The 23,274-nt window shown below is 39.1% G+C and overlaps 1 protein-coding gene across 1 annotated transcript; it reads left to right on the forward strand.

The window, feature by feature from the left end:
- The first annotated feature begins 16,109 nt into the window (after window positions 1-16,109).
- Window positions 16,110-18,747, forward strand: crygdl.1.L (crystallin gamma D like gene 1 L homeolog). The gene is made up of 3 exons (XM_018226239.2): window positions 16,110-16,198; window positions 17,783-18,025; window positions 18,411-18,747. Exons 1-3 carry the CDS (start codon window positions 16,190-16,192, stop codon window positions 18,684-18,686), a joined length of 528 nt encoding a protein of 175 aa, XP_018081728.1. The 5' UTR covers window positions 16,110-16,189; the 3' UTR covers window positions 18,687-18,747.
- Window positions 18,748-23,274: the final 4,527 nt, after the last annotated feature.

Raw genomic sequence — 23,274 nt, forward strand, 5'->3', positions numbered from 1 at the left:
TAGTGATACGAGCTATACCCCACTGTTTCCTGTGTCCCCCCAAGCGACATAAAATAAATTATGTTTCTGATATATGTGATTGTACCATGTGAAACATGATTTTTCATTTTATTAGACACCTATATCGTTATACAGAAGTGGAATTAAACCAAAATTCTAGCATATTTTGAAAGCTTAGGTTGTCCTGAAAAAAACAACAACAATGTATTGTTTCCCTGGGTAAACTAAAATACCCCCACAGGAAAGGCCCTTCAAGTGAAAGAGTACAAATTGTCTAAAAACTGCTTGGCAGTAGATGTTTGCATATAGGAAAAATCGTCTGACAGGGTTAAAAACTACAAGTCTGTTGGGACAAAAAGAATATAAACACTAGAATAAATGTTATAAAACAGCAATCCAGAAGGCAAAGAAAGGAAATGAAGAGAGCATTGCGGCTGAGGCTAAGACTAATCTCAAAAGTATATTAATAGTAAAAAGATGCAGGTTATTTGAAGGCTTGTTAAGGGATCATGTTCAAAATGTCCTAGTGAATGGCATTATTAGTAGCAATCAACATGGCGTTATGAAGGAAAGGTCATGTAAGACAAATTTAATTGCTTTTTATGATGAGGTAAGTAAGATGCGGGACAGTGGGGGGCAGTAGATGTCAACTATTTGGATTTTGCCAAAGCATTTGATACTGTGCCCCACAAACTACTGCTTTCTAAACCAAGGTCTGTTGGGCTTAATAAAGTAGTTTCCACATGGATAGGAAATTGACTACAGGATAGGGTACAGAGGGTGGTTGTTAATGGTACATTCTCTACTTGGAGTAAGTTTCTTAGTAGGGTCCATCAGGGCTCGGTATTGGGTCCACTTTTATTTAACTTGTTCATTAATGACTTAGGGGAGGGTATTGTAAGTAATGTATCAATATTTGCACAAAACTATCCAGCCCAATTAATTACCAAAGGAAACTTAGCTCAGAAATTCCCATTTCGATCTGAGGACTACCTACTCTCTATTCAGATTCTACATTTTGCTAAAAAAGCTCTACAACATCTTTCTCAGATCGATAAAAATAACCCAATAAATACATTATGGCCCAGAGGCACTACAGTTAAGACTACATCTCAAATCTATCGTACAATTAGGACCCCATTATTAATTGAAACTCCAAATAATTTTATAAGCAAATGGACCTCTGTAATTCCGAAGACAGAAGCTCTATGCAAACGCTTTCTACTAGTAAATATCGGGAAATTACTCTACAGATACTACATCAATCTGACACCACTTCAGAGACATCATATAGGTACTACAAATACAGACAAATGCCAACAACCTAGAGCTGACCGCATACACTGTCTATGGCTTTGCCCTAGTATCCAAAAATTATGGGGAGACGTTCAGGGATATTGGAAATCTCTAACACAACAAACTGCACCCTTTAAATTAACATGGGCAATTTTTGGAATACCCCTCCCCCCACAATTAAAACTTACACGTTCGGAGAGATTGTTAGCAGAAAGATTAACTGCTGCAACCAGGAAAACTATTTTACATCACTGGCTTTCTTCATCTGCTCCACCTAACTATTTACTCATTTAGACACACTACCTGGTTTGACACAGAATTACTATCTAACAATCCCACCGTACAGGAAACAGATCTATACATCCAGAACCTTTCTCATCCAGAGGAACAGAGCCATCGATCACCCCCCATGATTCGCCAGATAAACCGGATGTTACATTCAAATTGTTAATTATTTTCAAACTATGATGTAAGGAAATATTGTTGTTTTAATTAATCCCATATTCAAGCTATCTACATTAACAATTTGACAGGTTTTGAGATAAATCGCTAAGCTTCTATTGACAAGGGAATCTTTTCTCTTTGTATAATTTATGTACCTCCAAATTTCCATTTGATTACTTTGTTATTTATTTGATTTGGAAAATAGATAAAAACATATGTTAAAAAAAAATATCCACTTATACCCTTAATAGGACTGCACTAGGCAAATCCATAATGGAGACAGAGCTTGGCGTCTTTTTATATAATAAACTTGGCTGTAGCAAACAATGCAAGTCAGCAGCATCAAGGGCAAATAAGGTCTTGAGCTTTAAATTCACTGGAGGAGGGGGTCATTCTTTCACTTTATAGAGCACTGGTAAGGCCCCATCTAGAATATGCCGTACAGTTTTGGTCTCCATCACTCAAACAGGACATTATTGTATTAGAGAGGGTACAGAGAAGGGCAATTAAGCTGGTAAAATTTATGGAAAATCTTAGCTATACAGGCTGATAGATTAGATAGCTTTAAGAAGGGGTTGGATGGCTTTTTAGCAAGTGAGCGAATACAGGGTTATGGAAGATAGCTCATAGCACAAGTAGATCCAGGGACTAGTGCGATTGGCATTTTGGAGTCAGGAAGGATTTTTTTTCCCCTCTGAGGCAAATTGAAAGGCTTTGATCAAAAGTGTTTTTCGCCTTTCTCTGGATCAACTAGCAGTTAGGCAGGTTATATATAAACTTAAAAGGTTGAACTTGATGGAAGTGTGTCTTTTTTCAGCCTAACTTACTATACTATATTATACCATGCTACTGTGTCAAAGATCCTGCTACATGTTTATTTTTCAATAAAATTATAAATAAAATTACCTTTTTCAGTTAATTTTTAGAAGTTTAAAGGTAACTTTACCTACTTGGCTTGAAATAGACCCTGCACAATGTTACACTTGTCAAAGTCAGCCTTAGTCGATAGTATAGTACAGGACCTGATATCCAGAATGCTCGGGACCTGGGATTTTCCGGATAATGGATCTTTCTGTAATTTGGATCTTCATACCTTAAGTCTACTAGAAAATCATGTAAAAATTAAATAGTCTGACTAATGGCTTCCACTGATCACCTTTGGCCAGGTAAGGTACAGGGGAAACAGGCCATACCTACTTGCAAATTCAGGGATAGCAATATAAGTGAACCAGTACCATAGCTGTCTGCTCATTTAGAGTAGTGTTTATGAAAACAACATAAAAACACCAGATCATAGGCAGGATGTTATGTTATATGCCTCTGGACCCTATAGTTGGTGTCTTGGAGCAACTTAAAGAAATGTGACTCAATGTATTCATCCATTGGCAGCTCTAAACAAACCTTGACAGACTTAGAATTTCAAGTATTTTGTATGGACCAGTAAACTTAGGTCATAACTAGGGATGCACCGAATCCACTATTTTGGTTTCGGCCGAACCCCCAAATCTTTCATGAAAGATTCGGCTGAATACCGAACCGAATCCGAACCCTAATTTGAATATGCAAATTAGGGGTGGGAAGGGGAAAAATGTTTTACTTCCTTGTTTTCTGACAAAAAGTCACCTGATCACCTGATAGGGGTAGGCACAAGAGGCACGTGCCTAGGGCGCAAAACTTGGGGGCGCCAGGCACTTACCTTATATGCAGCCTACCCATAGTCCAGCAAGTGTTACCACATTGAAAAGTGGGTGCACTCTGTGAAGTCGGAGTGCTTTGTGCAAGACCATGCACGCGCACCCTTGGTTAAGCACAAGCGTCCTTCGTTACGCACAGTTATACACGCCTCGGTTTGCACGCAGTTGCGCACAGCTGCAGTGGGGACCGCAGTTGCCAACGGCCAGCTGGGTTGCCTGGGGCAACTTACAGACCTGGTCCAGCACTGATGTTGAGAAATGTAAAGATGTAAGGGAGCTTGTGGCAGATGCCCTGGCCTCCAATAGATTGATCCCAAGTAAGAATCAAGTGATTATACAGGTGTGCCACAGAGCAGACCAGCAGGTGCTGCTTTGCCCTTGCCAGTTTTGTCTGAATTCAAAGTAGCGGTGACTGGTTAATGGAGCATGAAGCAAAGGGTAGAAATAGCCCAGCATAGAATTGCAGCTTGTGCATACCCTCCAAGATTTTGGCTAAGTCCCACCCAGAACTTGAACTCTAGACTCTGCAGCTGTAGAGCAGACACCTTTGCTGTCACACCACAGTCTAAGCATGCTGGATTAGGCTCCAGATGACTATTGGCAGCTACTCTTGCTAAACAAAACTTTATTGGCCTGCTTTCATCTTACAGGGCTTTCCGCTTTTAACCCACCCAGGTATCTGCTTTGGGTGGGTTCCCCATATGGCCTCCGACCCATGCCCAGACTGACAATCTGTGAGTTTGGACAAATACTAGATGGGTCGCGCTTTTTGAATTGTAATTGGGCTGCTGGGCCTGTAAATTGGCTGCTGGGTCTACTGAAAAGCCAGTCCAAACTTAAGCTGTTGGAAGAAATGATGCATGTGGTGATCAGGCTAAAGGCACATGTTGATCAGTGCAGATTGGGTAGAAATAGGTAGACCTTCATGTGGAAGTAACGTTGGTTTAGAATCAGCAGGCACTTTTACTGTCTGGTGATGTCAGGTAAGAATGCAGCAGTCAAAACACCCTTAAGGTGGGCATACACGGGCCGATAAAAGCTGCTGACAGACTGAGTCGGCAGCTTATTGGCCCATGTATGGGGCCCCCCGATGGGCTTCCCCGATCCAGATCTGGACTAAAAATCCCGTTGTATCGCGGTCGCATCTGTTCGTTGATGCACCCCGCGATCCCACCGCCTGTAAAGCCACTGTTAGGATCCGATCGTTGGGCCCTAGGGCCCACGATCGGATCAGCTCAATATTGCCCACCTCAAGGTGGGCATACCGGGGAGAGATCCGCTCATTTGGTGACATCACCAAACGAGTGGATCTCTCCGTGTAAGCCACCTTTAGTTGCCTTTAGCTGCCTTACGCCAGACATTGGTGTAGGCCTATAACACCCAAATGCAAATTTAAGCAGTGGGAACCACTCAGGTGATAGACAATCAAAGGTGTTTTGATTTGCTGTGGTTTTCCCTGAGAGCACTGTGGAAGTAAAAATGCTACTATACTACACATGCGCCACAGAGCAGACAGGCAGGTCCAACTTTGACCTTGTCGGTTTTGCCTGAATTCAAGGCAACTACAACTACTCTTGCTGAACAAAACTGTATTTGCCCAGCTTTCTTTTTACAGGGCTTTCTCTTTTTAACCCACCCAGGTATCTGCTTTGGGTGGGTTCCCCATACGGCCTCTTACCCAGGCAAGAAATAGCAATCTATGAGTTCGGGCAAATTCCCGATGGGCAGCTCTTTTTTAGTTGTAAATGGGCTGCTGGGCCTGTAAATGGGCTGCTGGGTCTACCGAAAAGCCAGTCCAAACTTAAAGGGATCCTGTCATTGGAAAACATTAGTTAATAGTGCTACTCCAGCAGAATTCTGCACTGAAATCCATTTCTCAAAAGAGCAAACAGATTATTTTATATTCAATTTTGAAATCTGACATGGGGCTAGATATTTTGTCAATTTCCCAGCTTCCCCTGGTCATGTGCCTGCACTTTAGGAGAGAAATGTTTCCTGGGAGGCTGCTGTTTTTCCTTCTCAATGTAACTGAATGTGTCTCAGTGGGACATCGGTTTTTACTATTGAGTGTTGTTCTTAGATCTACCAGGCAGCTGTTATCTTGTGTTAAGCTTGCCATAGATGTTGAGATTTTTAAAAGATCAGATCCTGATCGTAAGACCACGATCTTCTCAGAACGATCGTACGATCGTACGAATTTACCATCAACTAAAAAGACCAATTTGCCAGGAAAACAAAGGGGAGCTGCCTGCTTGGCCCTGCAAACATAGATAGATTGCACTGGGGCCGACAAAGATTTTTTGACCTGGCCGATCAATTTCCTGAAAAATCCCGAAAAAAAAAAAGCCGAAAAATCAAATGATGTACGATTGTTTGAATCCCACTAACCGCAGGATCATTTCGAATGATTGGTCAGACTTCCCTAAAATCGGTCGTTCGGCAAGAAGAATCGTATGGGGAGCTTTAGGGAGCTGTTATCTGGTTACCTTTCCATTGTTCTTTTGTTTGGCTGCTGGGGGAAAAAGGGAGGGGGGTGATATCACTCCAACTTGCAGTACAGCAGTAAAGAGTGATTGAAGTTTATCAGAGCACAAGTCACATGACTTGGGGCAGCTGGGAAATTGACAATATGTCTAGCCCCATGTCAGATTTCAAAATTGATTATAAAAAAATCTGTTTGCTCTTTTGAGAAATGGATTTCAGCACAACATTCTGGTGGAGCAGCACTATTAACCGATTCATTTTGAAAAAAATGCTTTTTCCCATGACAGTATACCTTTAAGCTCACTAACCTGTTGGAAGATAAGGTGCATGTAACGGTCAGCCTAAAGGCACACGTTCATGCCGATCAGTGCAGAGTGGGGAAGCTATAGATGAGATGGCGTGTCAGGTGGAAGCAGCATTGGTTTAGAATCGGCAGGCATTTTCACTGTCTGGTGATGTTAGGTTAGAATGCAGTCAAAACACCCTTAGTTGCCTTTAGCTTCCTACACCAGACATTGGTATAGAAAACAGATAAAACTCAAATGTGAATTTCAGCAGTGGGCACCACTCAGATGACAGACAATCAAAGGTGTTTTGATTGCCTTGGTTTTCCCTGTGAGCACTGTGGCAGTTAAAATACTACATTTGCCATGTACCCAAGCCAGCAAGCATGGAGTGTAGGAAATTAAGAGTGTTTCAATATATAATTGTTTTCAATATATAATTGTATTCTCTCTTCTTCTCCAGATTTTGCCTTCTGGAACTGTATAAGTTAATTCAGCTCCACTAACCCACCCCCCCCACCCCGCCTGCCCTTTTTTGGGCTTTGCCTAGCATCAGCTCATGGTTAACCTTGGAAATTGTTCATTGAGATCAGTGTTCTGTATATAACTTGAAAAATAATTGGAAAACCAATTAGCAAAGGCAGCTGTGGCGCTTTAACGTATCCAAAGTATTGGTTACTCATTAACGTAGCCTTAAAAAACAGGAGCAGACAGACAGGTGTTGGTTTGCCCTTGCCAGTTGTGCCTGAATTAAAAGTAGTGGTGACTGGTTAATGGAGCTTGAAGAAAAGGGCAGAGATGACCCAGCATTGACATTTTAGACACATAATTAGGTAGACCACATTTGATAAGTGACAGAAAAATTAGCCCTTTACCCAGTTTTCCATCTGAGCATGTGGTATTTGTATTCTATCTGTGTTGTATATGTAGGCATAGTTCCGACATCTCGTGTCCACAGTGGGACATACCCCTATGGATAGAAACGAAGATTTCTTACAAAAAGAAGTAAAGTTAAAAGAAACATATTTCATTTCATCTGTTTATATAGTTTCATAGAGAATATGGCAGCGGTCTCAGATCTTGATGCAACTTTAGTCACTGGGGCAAAATCAGACTGAGAAGAATTTCTGGCAAATTGCACACTGCCTTCTGCTAATGCAGAATTATTGTAAGCTTCTGCACTCAATGTCACAGCACATAGACTTGCCTGCAGAATTATAACTGTGAATGTGAAGAGGCTGCCATGAACTTTATCTGAAAGCACCTTAATTTTATTTTTAAAAAATTTTTTCATCTTCCTTCAGATCTTCTTCTATGATGAATGGAACTTCCAAGGCCACTGCAATGAGTGCAGCTCAGACTGTTCTGACCTGTCCTCATACTTCAATCGCTGCAACTCCAACAGGGTAGAGGGTGGAAACGGGATGCTCCATAAGCACCCCAGTTACAGGGGACACCAGTATTATCTCTGGACAGAAAAATACCCAATGACTACATCAGGTCCTGTCGTATGAGTCCCCAAGTAAGATTTGTTAAAATACATTCAGTCAATGCTTGACCATAACTATAGTACCCAAAACATTTCAGATTTTAAAATTCTTATAGATGACAGGATTGATAGTATTTGTTAACTTCCTTCAAAAGCATAGAATAAAAAAAATATATTAATGCAGTTGCTTGGTATTATACTAAATACAAAGAATATAAAAATATAACATAAGATAATGGCAGGTATTAATGTAATGTACAGAATTAGGCTTCTATAGAGCATTTTAATAATTATTATAGAGACAAATTGCACATAGGCTCTGAATTCATGAGGAGTATCACAGGCTTATATTAGGATTATTGTAGTAAATTCCTAGTGCACAATACATTAAATATGTTTTACTTATGTATTTTTAAATTGTATTAATACATTTAAAGGGATTGAGTTAGGGGGCGTGGCTAGCGCGTGCATGTGACCACACGCGTTCCTTAACAGCTCCTGATCCGGTGCCGTTCTAAGCTGGACAAAAAGCAGTCCCAGGGCGCTCAGAAGCGCAAAAAGCAGCCAGAGAATACCGCAGGCATGTCTAGGCGCAGAGCCAAGCAAGCTCCGCTACAACTGACGGCTTTCTATGGGACTCAGCCGAAAGCTTCGCTCCGTGAGGACAGCCAAGATGGCGTCCACTCCTCGTCTGGCGCATCTTCACCAGCGCACGCTGATGCTAGTTCAGCGCAACATACAGCTAAGTATGTGGAAGGAGTGCAAGGCATTACGGAGGCCAACCTAAAAGCCATGCTGTCACAGCTGAGGGGAGATATTTGCACAGACACTACACGGGCTGTACAGGATTTAAAGGTTGAGTTACAGGCCATAGCTGAGCGCACAGACCACCTGGAGTCCAAAATGGCTGACCTGGTGGAAGTACATAATAATATGGCAGACATGGTGAATAATCATGACCTGGAAATTGAGCGCCTGCAAAATAAAATAGCTGACATGGAAGACCGTTCCAGAAGGAACAATGTCAGGCTCAGGGGTTTACCAGAAGAGATATTGCAGCCTCAGCTCTGTCAATACGCGCAAGACCTTATTCTACATGCTCTTCCTGAGACTCCTGCTGATCAGCTTATTATTGACCGCATACACAGAATCCCTAAGCCTAAAAGTGCGCCGGCCTCAGCGCCTAGGGATGTGATTCTTCGGATACACTTTTATCACGTCAAAGATGACCTGATGCGCTTCACCAGGCAACATACTATTATCCCACAGCCGTATGATAAAATACAGGTTTTCGCAGACCTGTCGGCAGCGACCATGGCAAAAAGGCGTGAGCTTGCACCCATCACGCAAGTGCTTCGCCAAAAGGAAATACCCTACAAATGGGGGTACCCCACCAAGCTGATTGTACAGTGGCAAAATTCTACTAAAATCATCATGTCGGCAGCAGAAGGGAAGACGGCATTAACTCAGTGGAATATTCCGGTGGCATTACAACAGGACTCCCGCCAAATCCAAGGCAACTTACACGTGGAAGGCGAATGGAACAAAGTCAAGACCTGATTTGTAAGTCCTACATTGTTCTTTAACCCTTAGCCCTGGGTCTCGTTCATTTGATGCCCTCTTAGGCACTGGAACAGGACTGTGATCTTACCATCAGATCCGACTCACCCCCCCGAGTTCTTACTCTCGTATTGCTGGACTGTTGGCCGGAAGGCATGATTGCAAACCGAGATTGGTCCACTATTGTGGCCAAACTGTATATATGTTATAATTTTGACTCCTCTTTCTCTTTCATTCTAACCTTTCCTACCCCCTTTTCCCCTCTGGAGACTGGCTCGTTATATGCACTACTGTGGGCATTAATTGCTAGAGGTTCAGCCAAATGTATGCACTGTAGAAGATCACGTTGTGTAAAATGGGGCTAAAATGTATTAGTATTAATGCGAAAGGTCTCAATACCCCCAGGAAGCGCTTACTAGCTTTAGCAGAGTGTAGAAAACAGAATGCGGACCTTATTTGGATCCAAGAGACGCATTTTCGGGCAATAGATCAATGCTCCATAGAAAATAAGCAATACAAAATGATTGCTGCAGTGACCTCCTCTACGAAAAAACGGGGAGTAGCAATTCTGGCCAGACGTGCCCTATCTGTTTCTAGTGTACAACATTTGGCTGATCCTCAAGGCAGATGTTTGATTGTAATTTGCTGTATTCATCAGCAACAGTACACGCTGGTGAATGTATACTCCCCCAATACGGACCAAAATGTCTTTTTGAATCAAGTCTTAACACAAGTCAGACTCTTAGAACAGGGCACGGTCATTATAGGTGGGGATTTTAATAATGTACTTGATCCAGACATGGACAGAACCCCACGAGCAGCTTTATTACCCCCGCACTACCGTAATATTGTTACCAAAAAATCCTTGAGCTTTACTAAACTAATTGCGAAACACAACCTTTATGATATCTGGAGAGTCCACAACCCCACGTTGAAAGACTTTACCTACTACTCATCTCACCATAACTCTTCTACTAGAATAGATTTATTTTTGACACACCCGACTACGCTACAACACACTTCCGGCAGTTCCATCCATACTACCACATGGACAGATCACTCAGTCCTTGCATTCACATTGCAGGAGAAATTTCAGTTCGAGACGAGACCGCCCTGGAGATTGAATGACACACTCCTTTCTGACAAGACGATAGCTGACCAAATCGGTACTACTATTGCGGATTTTTTCACCCTGAATGACAATTCCGAGACTACAGACGTCAACCTCTGGTGCACTCATAAAGCGGTACTGAGGGGACGCTTGATTAGCATTGCCGCTCACAAAATCAAACAATCTAGATTGAAACAAAATCAGCTTTTACGGCAAATACATGACTTAGAACAACAGCAGCGCATTAAGCCCACTTCCGAGATTAAGGCCCGACTAAATCAACTTAAAGAGGAGGTCAATCTATATATTTTGAGTAAGTGTCAGAATCAGCTAATTAGACTAAAGAGCATGCATTATGTAATGGGTAATAGAGCTACTTCCATGCTTAAGATTCGCTTAGTACAGCAAACGTTATACCATAGAATAGAGAAAATCCAGACAAACTCTCGTGAAGTTCGAATTAACCCCAAAGACATAGCAGATACATTTGCTGAATTCTATACTGCTCTGTATAACCTGAGGGATGACCCAGCTATACATATCCCCACAGAAGCGGACATCCGCGCATTCCTTGATCGTATGCACTTGCCGGCTGTCTCGAGCTTGGCATTGTCCGCGTTAGACAGGCCTATAGAATCCGAGGAAGTTAGGAAAGTGATTGTCAGTTTGCCCCAATCTAAGGCACCCGGCCCAGACGGATTCACTAACAAATATTATAAATCCTACTCTGCGCTCTTGACTCCGTATCTCACTAGAGCCTTTAATGATGCAGTCAGCACCGGGAAATTTTCGCAGGAAATGCTGAAGTCGTACATTTCCACCATCCCTAAGCCAGGGAAGGATGATACAAAATGCCCCAATTACCGGCCAATCTCACTATTGAACGGTGACTTAAAAATATATGCATCTGTCCTAGCAAATAGAATTCAAGCAATACTGCCTCAGTTGATTAGCACCGACCAGACAGGGTTTGTTAAAGGACGTCAGCTACATGACAATACCAGACGACTTATTACTATAATACATCAATTGCGTAGACTCAACAAGCCATCTCTTATATTAGCTCTAGACGCCGAAAAGGCATTTGACAGAGTGAATTGGTTGTATCTCAAACTGGTCCTCGAAAAGTTTAATTTTCCTCCATTTCTGATATCTGCTATTATGGCCCTCTATTCCAGTCCGACGGCTCAGGTTAATATTCACGGTTTTCTGTCCAATCCCTTCTCCTTATCTAATGGTACCAGGCAAGGGTGCCCCCTTTCGCCATTGATATATATCCTGAGCATTGAACCTTTGGCCCAGTTAATAAAGAGCTCACAACAGATCAGAGGGTTGTTACTGGGGCCCCAGGAACACAAAATACTACTGTTTGCTGATGATATAGCCTTAACTGATCAAAAATTGTTAATAAAAAAAAAAAAAAAAGGGGTTGAGTTAACTTTTAGTATGATGTAGAGAGTGATATTGGTTTTCATTTTTTATTATTTGTGTTTTTTGAATTATTTATCTTTTTATACAGTACCTTTCCAGTACAGGACCTATCCAGTTTCAGCAGTATGGTTGCTAAGGTCCAAATTACTCTAGCAACCATGCATTTATTTGAATAAGAGACTGGAATATGAATAGGAGAGGGTCTGCATAGAACAATGAGTAATAAAAAGTAGCAATAACAATACATTTGTAGCCTTACAGAGCATTTGTTTTTAGATGGAATCAGTGACCCCCATTTGAAAAGTGGAAACAGTTAGAAGGCAAATAATTCAAAAACTATAAAAATAAATAATAATGAAGACCAATTGAAACATTTTTTAGAATTGGCCATTTTTGTTCTATAACATACTAAAAGTTGACTTAAAGGTGAACCACCCCTTTAACCCTTTCACTGGCAGCTGATTTGGTACTTTTATTGCCAGACCATTTTTGAACATTTTGTAATCTTTCCCTTTAAGGGTTCACTGGGGGGGTATTTTAGTTTATCCAGGAAAAAAATATCTTGTTTTTTGCAAGACCACCTGAGCTTTCAAAATATGCTAGAATGGTGTAATTCCACTTCTGTAAAAAAAAAGTGTCTAATAAAATGAAAAAAATCATGTTTCACATAGTACAATCATAGTACAATCATATATATTAGAAACATAATTTATTTTATGTATGAGAACACATCCGAATAGGAAAGTTGTATATTTCCTGAACACGCCAATACCAAATATATTTAGATTTATGGATATTTCTCACTTGTATAGATCGAAATCTCCAAGCAATACACTACCAAATTTCCAAAGCACCGCTCCACAAAACGGCATACTTCTGACTTCAAGGCCAAACATTCCACTAACAGTAGGTTTACCCTAGAAAACTATGCATTATTAGTAGGGATCCAGGATTCGGTTTCCGATTCAGCCAGGATTCTGCCTTTTTCAGCAGGATTCGGATTCAGCCGAATCCTTCTGACTGGCCTAACCAAATCCTTATCTTAATTGGCATATGCAAATGAGGGTCAGGGAGGGAAATCGTGTGACTTTTTGTCACAAAACAAGGAAGTAAAAATGTTTTTCTTCTTTGCATATGCAAATTAGGATTTGGATTCGTTTAGGTATTTGGGCTGAATCTTTTGTGAAGGATTTGGGAGTTCGGCCGAATCCAAAATAGTGGATAAGTTCAATTTTTTTATACAAATTATTGAATTTTTTGAAAAATTACCTCAAAGCTTCCAGTCTACAGCATCATATCTCCCACACATCATTACATGGAATGTTTAGACCCCAAAATATACCTTGTATATACTTATTTGATTTATACATATATATATCTATAGACAAATACAAGAGGTCCTCTGCACTCAACCCATTATCAATATATTTAAGACAGAGACATTTTGTGCATACTGCTACTGAAAAATGCCTTACCCTTTAAACAACACAGGGATTGTTTGTCCATATATTGCAATATATTTAAGCTGGCCAACTGCGTCAAAGTCATCCCATATCTGGCCAGTCCTACCCTTAATTTTATCTGATTCATTAAGAATTCTATTGCTTCATTATACACTTTACAAAGGGACTAAGTTTTACCTGCAACTTACTAGCTGCTTTCAAAGTAAAACTCCCAAATTTGGCTGCCCTTTTATTAGACACCAGTGGGATCACCTGACTATAGCTGGGAAGGGTATATATATTGACTAAGTTATAAACATTGCCAGTATTATGTTGGATAAAAGCTACAAAAAGTTATGGTGACCCCTAAAAACATATATTTTTGGAAAGTACACATTCTGACGTATCCCAAATGGTTAATTATGTCTTTCTACTCCAAACTACTCAACTGCAAAGCTACGCTAAAGGCAGAGTTTTTTATGACATTTCTGACTTTTTTTTATCCTACCATTCTTATCATATAACGCAGGGCTGTCCAACTGGCGGCCCCTTCTGTGCCCCCCCACTTTTTACCATATGTAAGATTTAAAAGGTATCACTAGAGTTATTAACTGGACCCTGCATTGTTTAAACCTCAAATTCAGACTAATCCCCTGTATTGTTCACACCTGTGATACTCCTGCATTGTTCACACTTGTGACACCTCTATTGTTTATATCCTAAAGGTATGCACTGTTCACACGTGAAATCCAGACTGAAACTGCCCACATTGTTCACCTGTAGGGATGTAGCGAACTGTTCGCCCGCGAACTAGTTCGCGCGAACTTCGACCGTTCGCGTCCGCCGAATGTTCGCGAACGTTTGGGAACGTTCGCATTTTGAGTTCGCGTTCGATCGTTCGACCATTCGACCATTCGAATTCCTTCGACCGCTAAAAATCGAACGATTTCCATTCGTTCGAACGATTGTAAGCATTCGATCGAATGAAAATCATTCGATCGAATGGCTTCGATCGTTCGATTCGAATGAAAATCCTTCGATCGAACGATTAAAATCCTTCGATCGTTCGAATCGAACGATTTTAGCGGGTGTTCGAAGTTCGCGAACTGTTCGAACACCAAATCGGCAGTTCGCTACATCCCTATTCACCTGTGTCACTGTATGTAGTACATATTGAATGATAGCTTTCCCTGTCTCCTGCTCTGTTCTACCTTCCCTCCCTGTGTGTGCCATTCTGTGCTTGCCCAGTGCTGCTTGTGTTTGCTATTCTCTACTTGCCCAGTGCTGCTTGTGTGGGCCATTCTCTGCTTGCCGAGTGCTGCTTGTGTGTGCCATGCTCTGCTTTCCCTGCACCACATAGGCCAGTAAAATGTTGGCCCTTGGTACCACAGAAGTTGGACAGCACTGATATAAGTTAAAAACTGCTGTTAATTCTAGGGTTCCCTTGGCAGGAACTGTACACAGTTTATTTTCTAAGGAGTAAATTAATTCCATAGTGTAGTGCGTGCTCAATTGTGCACGTTACAAAGAGCACTTGCATTTGTTAATATGCCCTGGTATATATTATAGAATCAGGGTCAATAAAAGTTATGAAATTTATAATTTATCACCCCAGAAGTTAGGATGTCCACTGTCTGCACCTGCAATGCCGTCGCGCCCCCCCTCACAGGCTTACCTGTCAGGAGGGGAGGCAGGAACACTAGTGTGGAGAGCGCAATTGCACTCTTACACACCAGTAAAGCCGAAATTCAGCTCTTAAAGGTACCAGGAGCGTCTTTTTGCCACCCTGGGAACCTATTTGGCGCTGCCGTCTGAGGCAAGTTTTTCAATTTGCCTTATTGGTGGAGCACCCCTGACTGTCTCTGTTAGGCAGTGCCTATGGAGTCATCAGGCACTGAGGAGTCCTCTTATACAGTAGTACATGAATAGTACAAGTTGCCAACCCTTGCAGGTGACATTAACTAATCACTATGGTTAAGTGTCCTGTGGGGACACGAAACGCGTCAGGCTATTATTTTTATACAAGATGTAAATAAAGCTTTTTGTACTACTTTACTAATATTTTGAGACTCCTGGATTCTACTTAATTCAGTCATATTTCTTGGGTGTCAGAATGGTGCCAGCTCTATTTTTCTAGGTTCTATTTGTTACCTTGCACTAGGTAACAGTTTAAATTGCAAATTGTGGATTTGAAGAAAACGTAATATTTCAAAACCAAAGAATCAATAGAATAAAGACTATGTTTTCAACAAAAGAATTGAGTTTTTGAGGTAACTTTTTTCAGCTAAAAAAAACAAACACATTTTTCGAGTTTTAAACATTTATTATATCCGACCCTGGAAATAGCTCAAATCCGAAAAATGCACCATCTAAAACCTGTTGAGGTCAGGTAGGAGTCAATGTAGAGGTCCCTTGAAACATTTGAAGATGTTAATAACTTTCATGATGTTTGCATTTTTTTTAGAGGGTTTCCTTTGAAAACTCGATCGATTAGTTCGAGTTTTTAAATTGTTAACCCCAAACGAGCTGATTCGAATTTTTCTCATTCCAGTTTTGAGTTCATTCGAGGTCTAAAAAAGTTTACATAACTCTAAAATTTTAATAAAACAATTTGATTCTAGAAATGATAATCTGTGTGTGTGTAGATGTTATATGTTTCCTAATGCGCGGAACCATTTGATCACTTAGCTGTTCTTTGTGGAACATTCACTGACAGACATAATAGATGAACTGGCAGTGCTAAAAGCTATGGGACGTACTGTAGGTGAAAAACAACTGTCACAGCACAACACACTCTAAACAAGACAATGCAAGACAAAAGGTTTTTGATTTTTCCTTACTAAACAAAAAATTAAGCACAAAGCTCTGTGCATGCAGACAGCAGCAATTCCAGACATATATAAAGGCTGCCTCTTCTCATCCTTTAACTGCCCTGAAACTTCTATCCATTCACAATGGGAAAGGTAAGTTAAACAGTTTGTGAATACCTTGTTTTTAATCATGACAAATATTATAGATTTTAGAGCTTTAAATTAAACATCTAGCTGCTTGAAAAGCTAATTGCTTTGTTACCAGTGCTGGACACACATTACTGACATGGTACTGCCAGCCGTAAGACTCTGATGCCTACTACTGCACCATGAAAATGGGCTGAACAGTTTTAGCCCAAAAATGGCACATGATAACAAAGAAATATAGCACAACTAGGAGCATGATGCCAGTAGATTTATTATGTAAGGAATTACATTTTAGAATTTGTTAAATAGGGACCTACAAACCTGTATTGCAAAACGTTGGTATCTAGAAGCTTGCAATGTCTCATACAAGTCAATGTTAGTTGTCATAAGCAAAATTAAAACTTTATTCAATTCAAGTTTTTTTCTAAATTTTAAGCTTGTACAAATGCAAGGTATTCAAGTTTTTTCCACCATTTTTTAAATAGTTTTTTTTTTGTTTTCACATTTTTAATAAATAAGCAAATATTTGAGTATTTTTGAAATATGAGTTTATTCAAAGTAGAAACAATCTCTAAAATTACATAAATTTGAAATTTGATAAAATGCTTCTCCATCAGCTACTGCTGTCTCCCTCCCACTAAGGATTTTTTTAAACTTTTGAGTACAAAACATTTTTTTGTTTTTTCAATTTGTATTTACACATTACATTTCAGAAACTACAAACTTCACAGTAGTACAGTTTACCAAGATGTACAATGTGTTTTGTGAATACCATCTGATTTCCCACACTAGAATATTTTACAGAAATAAAGCTGAAACATGAATAAAATTCATAAAAAATGCTCTTAATGAGGCCTAACAGTAAGGGGCAGATTTATCAAGGTTCGAATTTCGAAGTTAAAAATACTTCGAAATTCGACCATCTAATTGAAATACTTCGACTTCTAATATCAAAGTTTTTTTTCAGTGAATTTGGGTATCCTGAGGTCGATGTAAAATCATTAGATCAAACGATTAAATCCTTAGATTCGAAGGATTTCAGCGATCGATTGAACGATTTTACTTTGACTTCCAAAAATTTAGACAAATGCTCTAGAAGGTCCCCATAGGCTAAAATAGCACTTCGGCAGGTTTAATTTGGCGAAGTATTTATTGAAGTTTTTTTAAAGAGACAGTACTTCGACTATCGAATGGTCGAATATTTGAACTAATTGTTCAACTTACAGTGATGTGCCTCACTAGCCATAGCTGATCCACTTATTTAGGAAACTTGAAATCAACTGCAAGACTACCCTTTGACCAAGCATGCAAAATGTATTTGCATATCTAAAATTCTATAAAGAGGTAGATATTCCCATTATATATATATATGTGTGTGTATATATATATATATATATATATATATATATATATATATATATATATATACTGTAATTCATATTTATATATATGAATTACAGTTGTTTAGTAAGTTTCTCACACAGCAGAGCCACATTCAGTAACAGTGTTCAGATCCCAAACAAATTGATTGAACATTGTTGATCAGGGAAGAATTAGAATATTTTATTGATCTATTATATCATCCTTTAGATCTTCTTCTACGAGGACAGGAACTTCCAAGGCCGCTGCTATGAGTGCAGCTCGGACTGTTCTGACCTTTCCTCATACTTCAATCGCTGTAACTCCATCAGGGTAGAGGGTGGAAACTGGATCCTCTATGAGCACCCCAGTTACAGGGGACACCAGTATTATCTCTGGAAAGGAGAATACCCAGACTTTCAGAGATGGATGGGGTTCAATGACTCCATTAGGTCCTGCCACTTTATTCCCCAAGTAAGCATTTTTGTATTTTGTTCAAACCAATCTTGGTTTTGGTTCAGTAGTAGACACAAATGTTGCATGTATATTGCATTCTTTCACGGCTACAGTATATGGGGCCAGTCTCAGGTCTCAGGCTCATGTGCATGTGCATTTTTCATGGAGAAACGGTAAATCATCCATACTGGTATATTGGAGTGCATTTGCTATATTCCGCATTACAGGATACACCATTGTGATTAAGTACTGAGATATGTTTAACTTAAACCAGGGAACTTACCCTTGTATTTATGGGAGAGAACGTTTTATATTAGAGGCAATATTTACAGCTCAAAAAAATTAAAAAGAAAATAAGTTACTATTACTGATTTTTAAAATTATTTTTATACTTTGTTAAAAGCATCCTGGCCAATACAAAATGAGAATCTACGAAAGAGGAGACTACCAAGGGCAGATGATGGAGTTCTTTGATGACTGCCCCAATACATATGATCGATTCCGTTTCCATGACATTCACTCCTGCAATGTGTTTGATGGCCATTGGATGTTCTACGAAGAACCCAACTACAAGGGACGTCAGTACTACCTGAGACCTGGAGAATACAAGAGATACAATGACTGGGGAGCCTCAAGCCCCAGAATTGGCTCATTCAGAAGAGTCCACCATATGTTTTAAATCATTCAGAAATATATAAATGCAAATATGCTTACATTTCAATAAAAAATGTTAATTCAAACTTGGTAGTCCATTCACTTTTGTATTAGTCATACTTTATTATAACTTTTATTCTGTTTTCCAAACCACCCCCATTCAGCCTGAGATGGCATTCTGTGTAAGGACATGCAGGAATGAGGTTCAGTCAGGCTGCAAACTAAATATTCACCTAATGTTCATTAACCAGTCAGACTGGTTTAGATAATAACAATTAGACAAGGTTGAAAACTAGTAAGCAGATGAGAAAGGGGAGAGACACAAAGAGAAAGAGCCTGTAAGATAATCAGCACACGTAGGTGAAGTAACTCGAAGAGAAGACAACAATTTAATAAATCAGTATAGGAGAACTAAAGAAAAGGACACTTCTGGTAGACTTGAATGCTACAACAGGACCAGTGTTGGAAATATCAAATCAGGGAAATACAGAGAGCAATGAGAGAAAGATAAAATGGTATAATTGTAAAGAATGTGACCACAAAAGGGAAAAGAAGTGGGCGATAGAAATGCACATACTCTAAAAAACCCTAAAAATTAATATGGGTAAAAATGCCATATTTTACATACTGAACTTATTGCACCAACCTAAAGTTTCCGCTTCTTAAAAGCAACAATGATTCAGGACTTCAAACTTGTCACAGGGGGGCACCATCTTGGAAAGTGTCTGCAACACTCACATGCTCAGTGGGTTCTGAGCAGCTGTTGAAAAGCTAAGCTTAGGGGTTGTCACATATTATCAAGCAGAAAATTTAGTTTGTTTGTTATATACACTGATGCAGCAAGGCTGATTATTAAATTCTAATAGGAATTGTGCTGGTTTCTGAGCTGACGTTGTAATTGTCAGTACTAATCAACCTTATATTGTGACAGTTGTGTTCAATATGTACAGTATATTGTGAGTGGGTCCCTAAGCTCAGTAAGTGACAGCAGCACAGAGCATGTGCAGTGAATCAGCAGAACAGAAGATGGGGAGCTACTGGGGCATATTTGGAGGCACAGATCTTCCCTCCCAAAAGGCTGTGGTTCTCTTGGGCTGGTACAGAAGCCCAAAACACAATGTGCAGCATTTCTAGCCTACTTCTTTAGTTAGGCTTTAGTTCTCCTTTATGGGCTGTTATAAATGTGGCAGCCATTGGTGCATCACTTGTAAAATTTTGGAGGTCTCACTGGAATTTCATTCTACAGTTACTAATAAAAAAATTATAAAGTAAAACAGTTCATTAATTGCAAAAGTGTAGGAGTGATATATTTAATTACTTGTTGCAAATGTAGAAAACAATATGTGGGCTGCAGGATTCATGCTTTAAAATAATGTATCAGGGAACATATCATTCAGATTAGTAATATTAAATACTGCAGCAAAATGAATATCACCAGACACCTTGTGGAATGTAACAGTAGTGATCTGAAATAATTTGACAGGCAATTGAACATGTGAAAACTAGCTTAAAGGGTGAAGATATTTTTACCCTTTTACATAAACATGAAGTTTATTGGATATTTTACTTACAGACACGCTTGCCATTAGATATGAATGCTCCTTTTGTTCTAACTTGTTTTGTGTGATTTATTGCTTTGAAAGTTTTATTATTTTTGGATATTGCACTTGATGTTATTAATTTTAAACTGTATTTTTAACTTTTAGTCCACCCTAAAACATGGATACTCTATAACTCTGTTGCTAATGATTGTCTATTGGGAGACCATCACTGATTGTACTACATATGCAACAGTTGTTTTATTCTGATTGGTTTTAAATTATGGGAGGGTCATGAATGAGAATCTCTATAGACATACTGCAATGCCAAACTCCAATCCATAGCTAATCAGATGGGAAGCTTCTTGGGGATATAATAAGTACAACAAAAGAAAAATACCCTAAAAAAAGGGGGGCCTACAATTTTCCCAATACAGGAAAACAGGATAAAAAAAATCACATCTTTATTAGTTCAGTAGCACCAGCGAGGAAGTGTTGGCAAAATACTCATAATGTTGAAGCAACTGTCTTTGAGTAATGTGCTGTTACAGCAAGCTTGTACTGCCTGATGTTTTGTGTTAAACTGATCAAAATACTTTATTGAGATATATTTTAATTGATTATTTAGATTTTATTGTTTTAGGGCACCTGGGTACTAAAGAGAATAACAATGAAGCGTGTGCCAGGAAACATGATAACTGTAGTGGTCGCTACTCAAATATATACACTTAGGGGATAATGTAATAAAAAACACTGGGGTCGTTTAACAAAAGTGGGCAAATCTGCCTGTAGGCAGTAACCCATGGCAACCAATTAGATTGTTTCATTCATTGTTCTTCCTGCTGCTGGTTTAAAAAAATGCAGTCACTGATTGGTTGCTATGGGTTACTGCCTACTGGCAAATTTATCCAGTCTTGATATATGAGCCCCACTGAGTTTGCCCAGGAGCAGTAGAACACACCAACCAATCAGCAGGAAGCATTTTCTGGTCACCTTTATAAAAGCAAATTTTTCTTAGAAGCTATCAGCATTTGGATGTTGGCTGATATAATTCACGGTGCGGTCAGCTGAAAATGAAACAATTACGTTAGCAAGAGCAATTTTATATTTTATATTATAAAACTTTGGCAGCAAGTATTTGCACTGAAGTTGGCAGAATTGTGTACAGTAGTCTCAGTACAATAAACAGAAATTATGTTTATTCTGTAAACTAAGACAAAAATACTCGAGTAGTTTGCCTGTTTAGCTGCCCCTAATCTTAAAGAGCTCTTCAATGTATCATTATTTGCTCAATAGGTTTGTGTTTTTAGAGGCTAATTTATATTTTTTAAGTTGTAGGGGATAAATATTATTTAAACACACACAGGTATTGTAAATTTAGAACACATATGGGAGAATGTAATATAGGTCACTAACGGAAAAATTGTTCGCAATGTGAATAAATGGTCTTATTGCTGACATTTTGCAAACCCTTTGCCCCTCGCACAAAAGTAGAATAGCAATTGCGAATTTTATAGTTTGCGATAATGAGTCTCTGTAATAAAACTTCTTAATTAAAAAGTTAAGTTTGCTCTGAAAGTTTATTCCACCTATAAGCACTTCTTAAAAGTTTGCAACGTGCAAATCAGATTTGTAATACAATAAAAGCCTAATAAAGAATATCACATTGCAACATGAACATTTGTATTCTTATTTGTGTGCAAATTTGTTCTCTTTGCAAATTTTATTACATCTCCCCCATATTATATTATATTCTGCTGCAAGCAAACATATAAAGCTCTGTATAGTTCTATTTTATGATACATTCTATTTGGACAAAATGTTTACAAACAGTAAAGCAATAGGCCCTCCTTTATGAATGGTAGAAAAAAAGCACATGTCACTCAAATATTATACACTTGAGAAAGGGTATGTAAGACCCTCATTTTTAATTAATTAATGGATGTCGGGATAGCAGTATACCCGGAAGAGGATTTGATGCATTTTAAGTAAGCTAAGGCAGTGCGGAGAACTTTCTGCTTATTTCAATGCAGTACTCACTTAGGGTCTATTTAACATTTTGGCACAAGCAATATTTAAGGAATCCCACAGTGATTTTCATAACTCAGGCTGGGGTTTGTGCTGAAAAAGCTTGGCGATTTGGGAATTTTGGAATTGAGAAAAAAAGAGTTCCTCTTTGGCTGGCTTCAAGAGCATTTATATAAATAACAAACCTAATAATTACTTTCACTGAAGGAATTCCCTGGATCAAAATAGCTGTAGGGAGTGCTTCCATCAGCAATTATGGGACCCCATACTATTACGATTGATCTGCCCTGCCAAGCTCTACTCTTATCTACCCTGGTCACTCTCAATTATTCCAAACCCCATTCATTCCTTCCAAACTAATTTAACACCCCTTTCAGAATCTGCAAATTAAGCTTTTCCAACTTGTACACCCCTATCTACCACAGTTGCCCTTACCCATGTGCCCCTCTGGTAGTGGCCCTGGCTGCAGGACACACAGTATATCACATAGCACAGATATTATTATTGCTAAATAATGGATATATTTATCAGTACTGAGACTGGATAAGCAGTCTATGAGACAAAGGCAAAGTTATTACATACTATGTGACCATAGACATATATACTGCTGAGCTGGAACACAATCAGATCAGGATTTCAAAATAACTTACAGTAACAATTATACTGGTAGTGTACAATTTGATCAAAACATGGTGTTATTATGCTAAAAGGAGGAATAAATTAAGGAATCAAAGAGATTTTCCCATGGTATAATATAAACAGACAATAAACCTCCTGCTTGAATTCTTTATGAAACCAAAAATATACTAAGATATTGAAATAAAATGGGAACGCTGGGTAGCACTTTACGTGAAGCTATGAATCCTAGGTGCATTCATGCACAGAGATACAGCCATTGCAGCACATCAACCACAATACTAGAAAAAAGCTCTTTATATTTTCCTTACTAGGTAAGTTCCGGACTCACCAAATGCTGAAAACAGCAATGCAGGACATATATAAAGGCTTCTCACTCACCAACAGTACTGAAACTTTGATCCATTTAGA

This window comes from Xenopus laevis, chromosome 1L, assembly GCF_017654675.1.
Source record: "Xenopus laevis strain J_2021 chromosome 1L, Xenopus_laevis_v10.1, whole genome shotgun sequence".
Taxonomy (NCBI): Eukaryota; Metazoa; Chordata; class Amphibia; order Anura; family Pipidae; genus Xenopus; species Xenopus laevis.

Coding starts and splice junctions, on each gene's coding strand:
- crygdl.1.L (XM_018226239.2), top strand. Junction 18,026..18,410: donor CCTGCCACTTTATTCCCCAA/GTAAGCATTTTT, acceptor CTTTGTTAAAAG/CATCCTGGCCAATACAAAAT.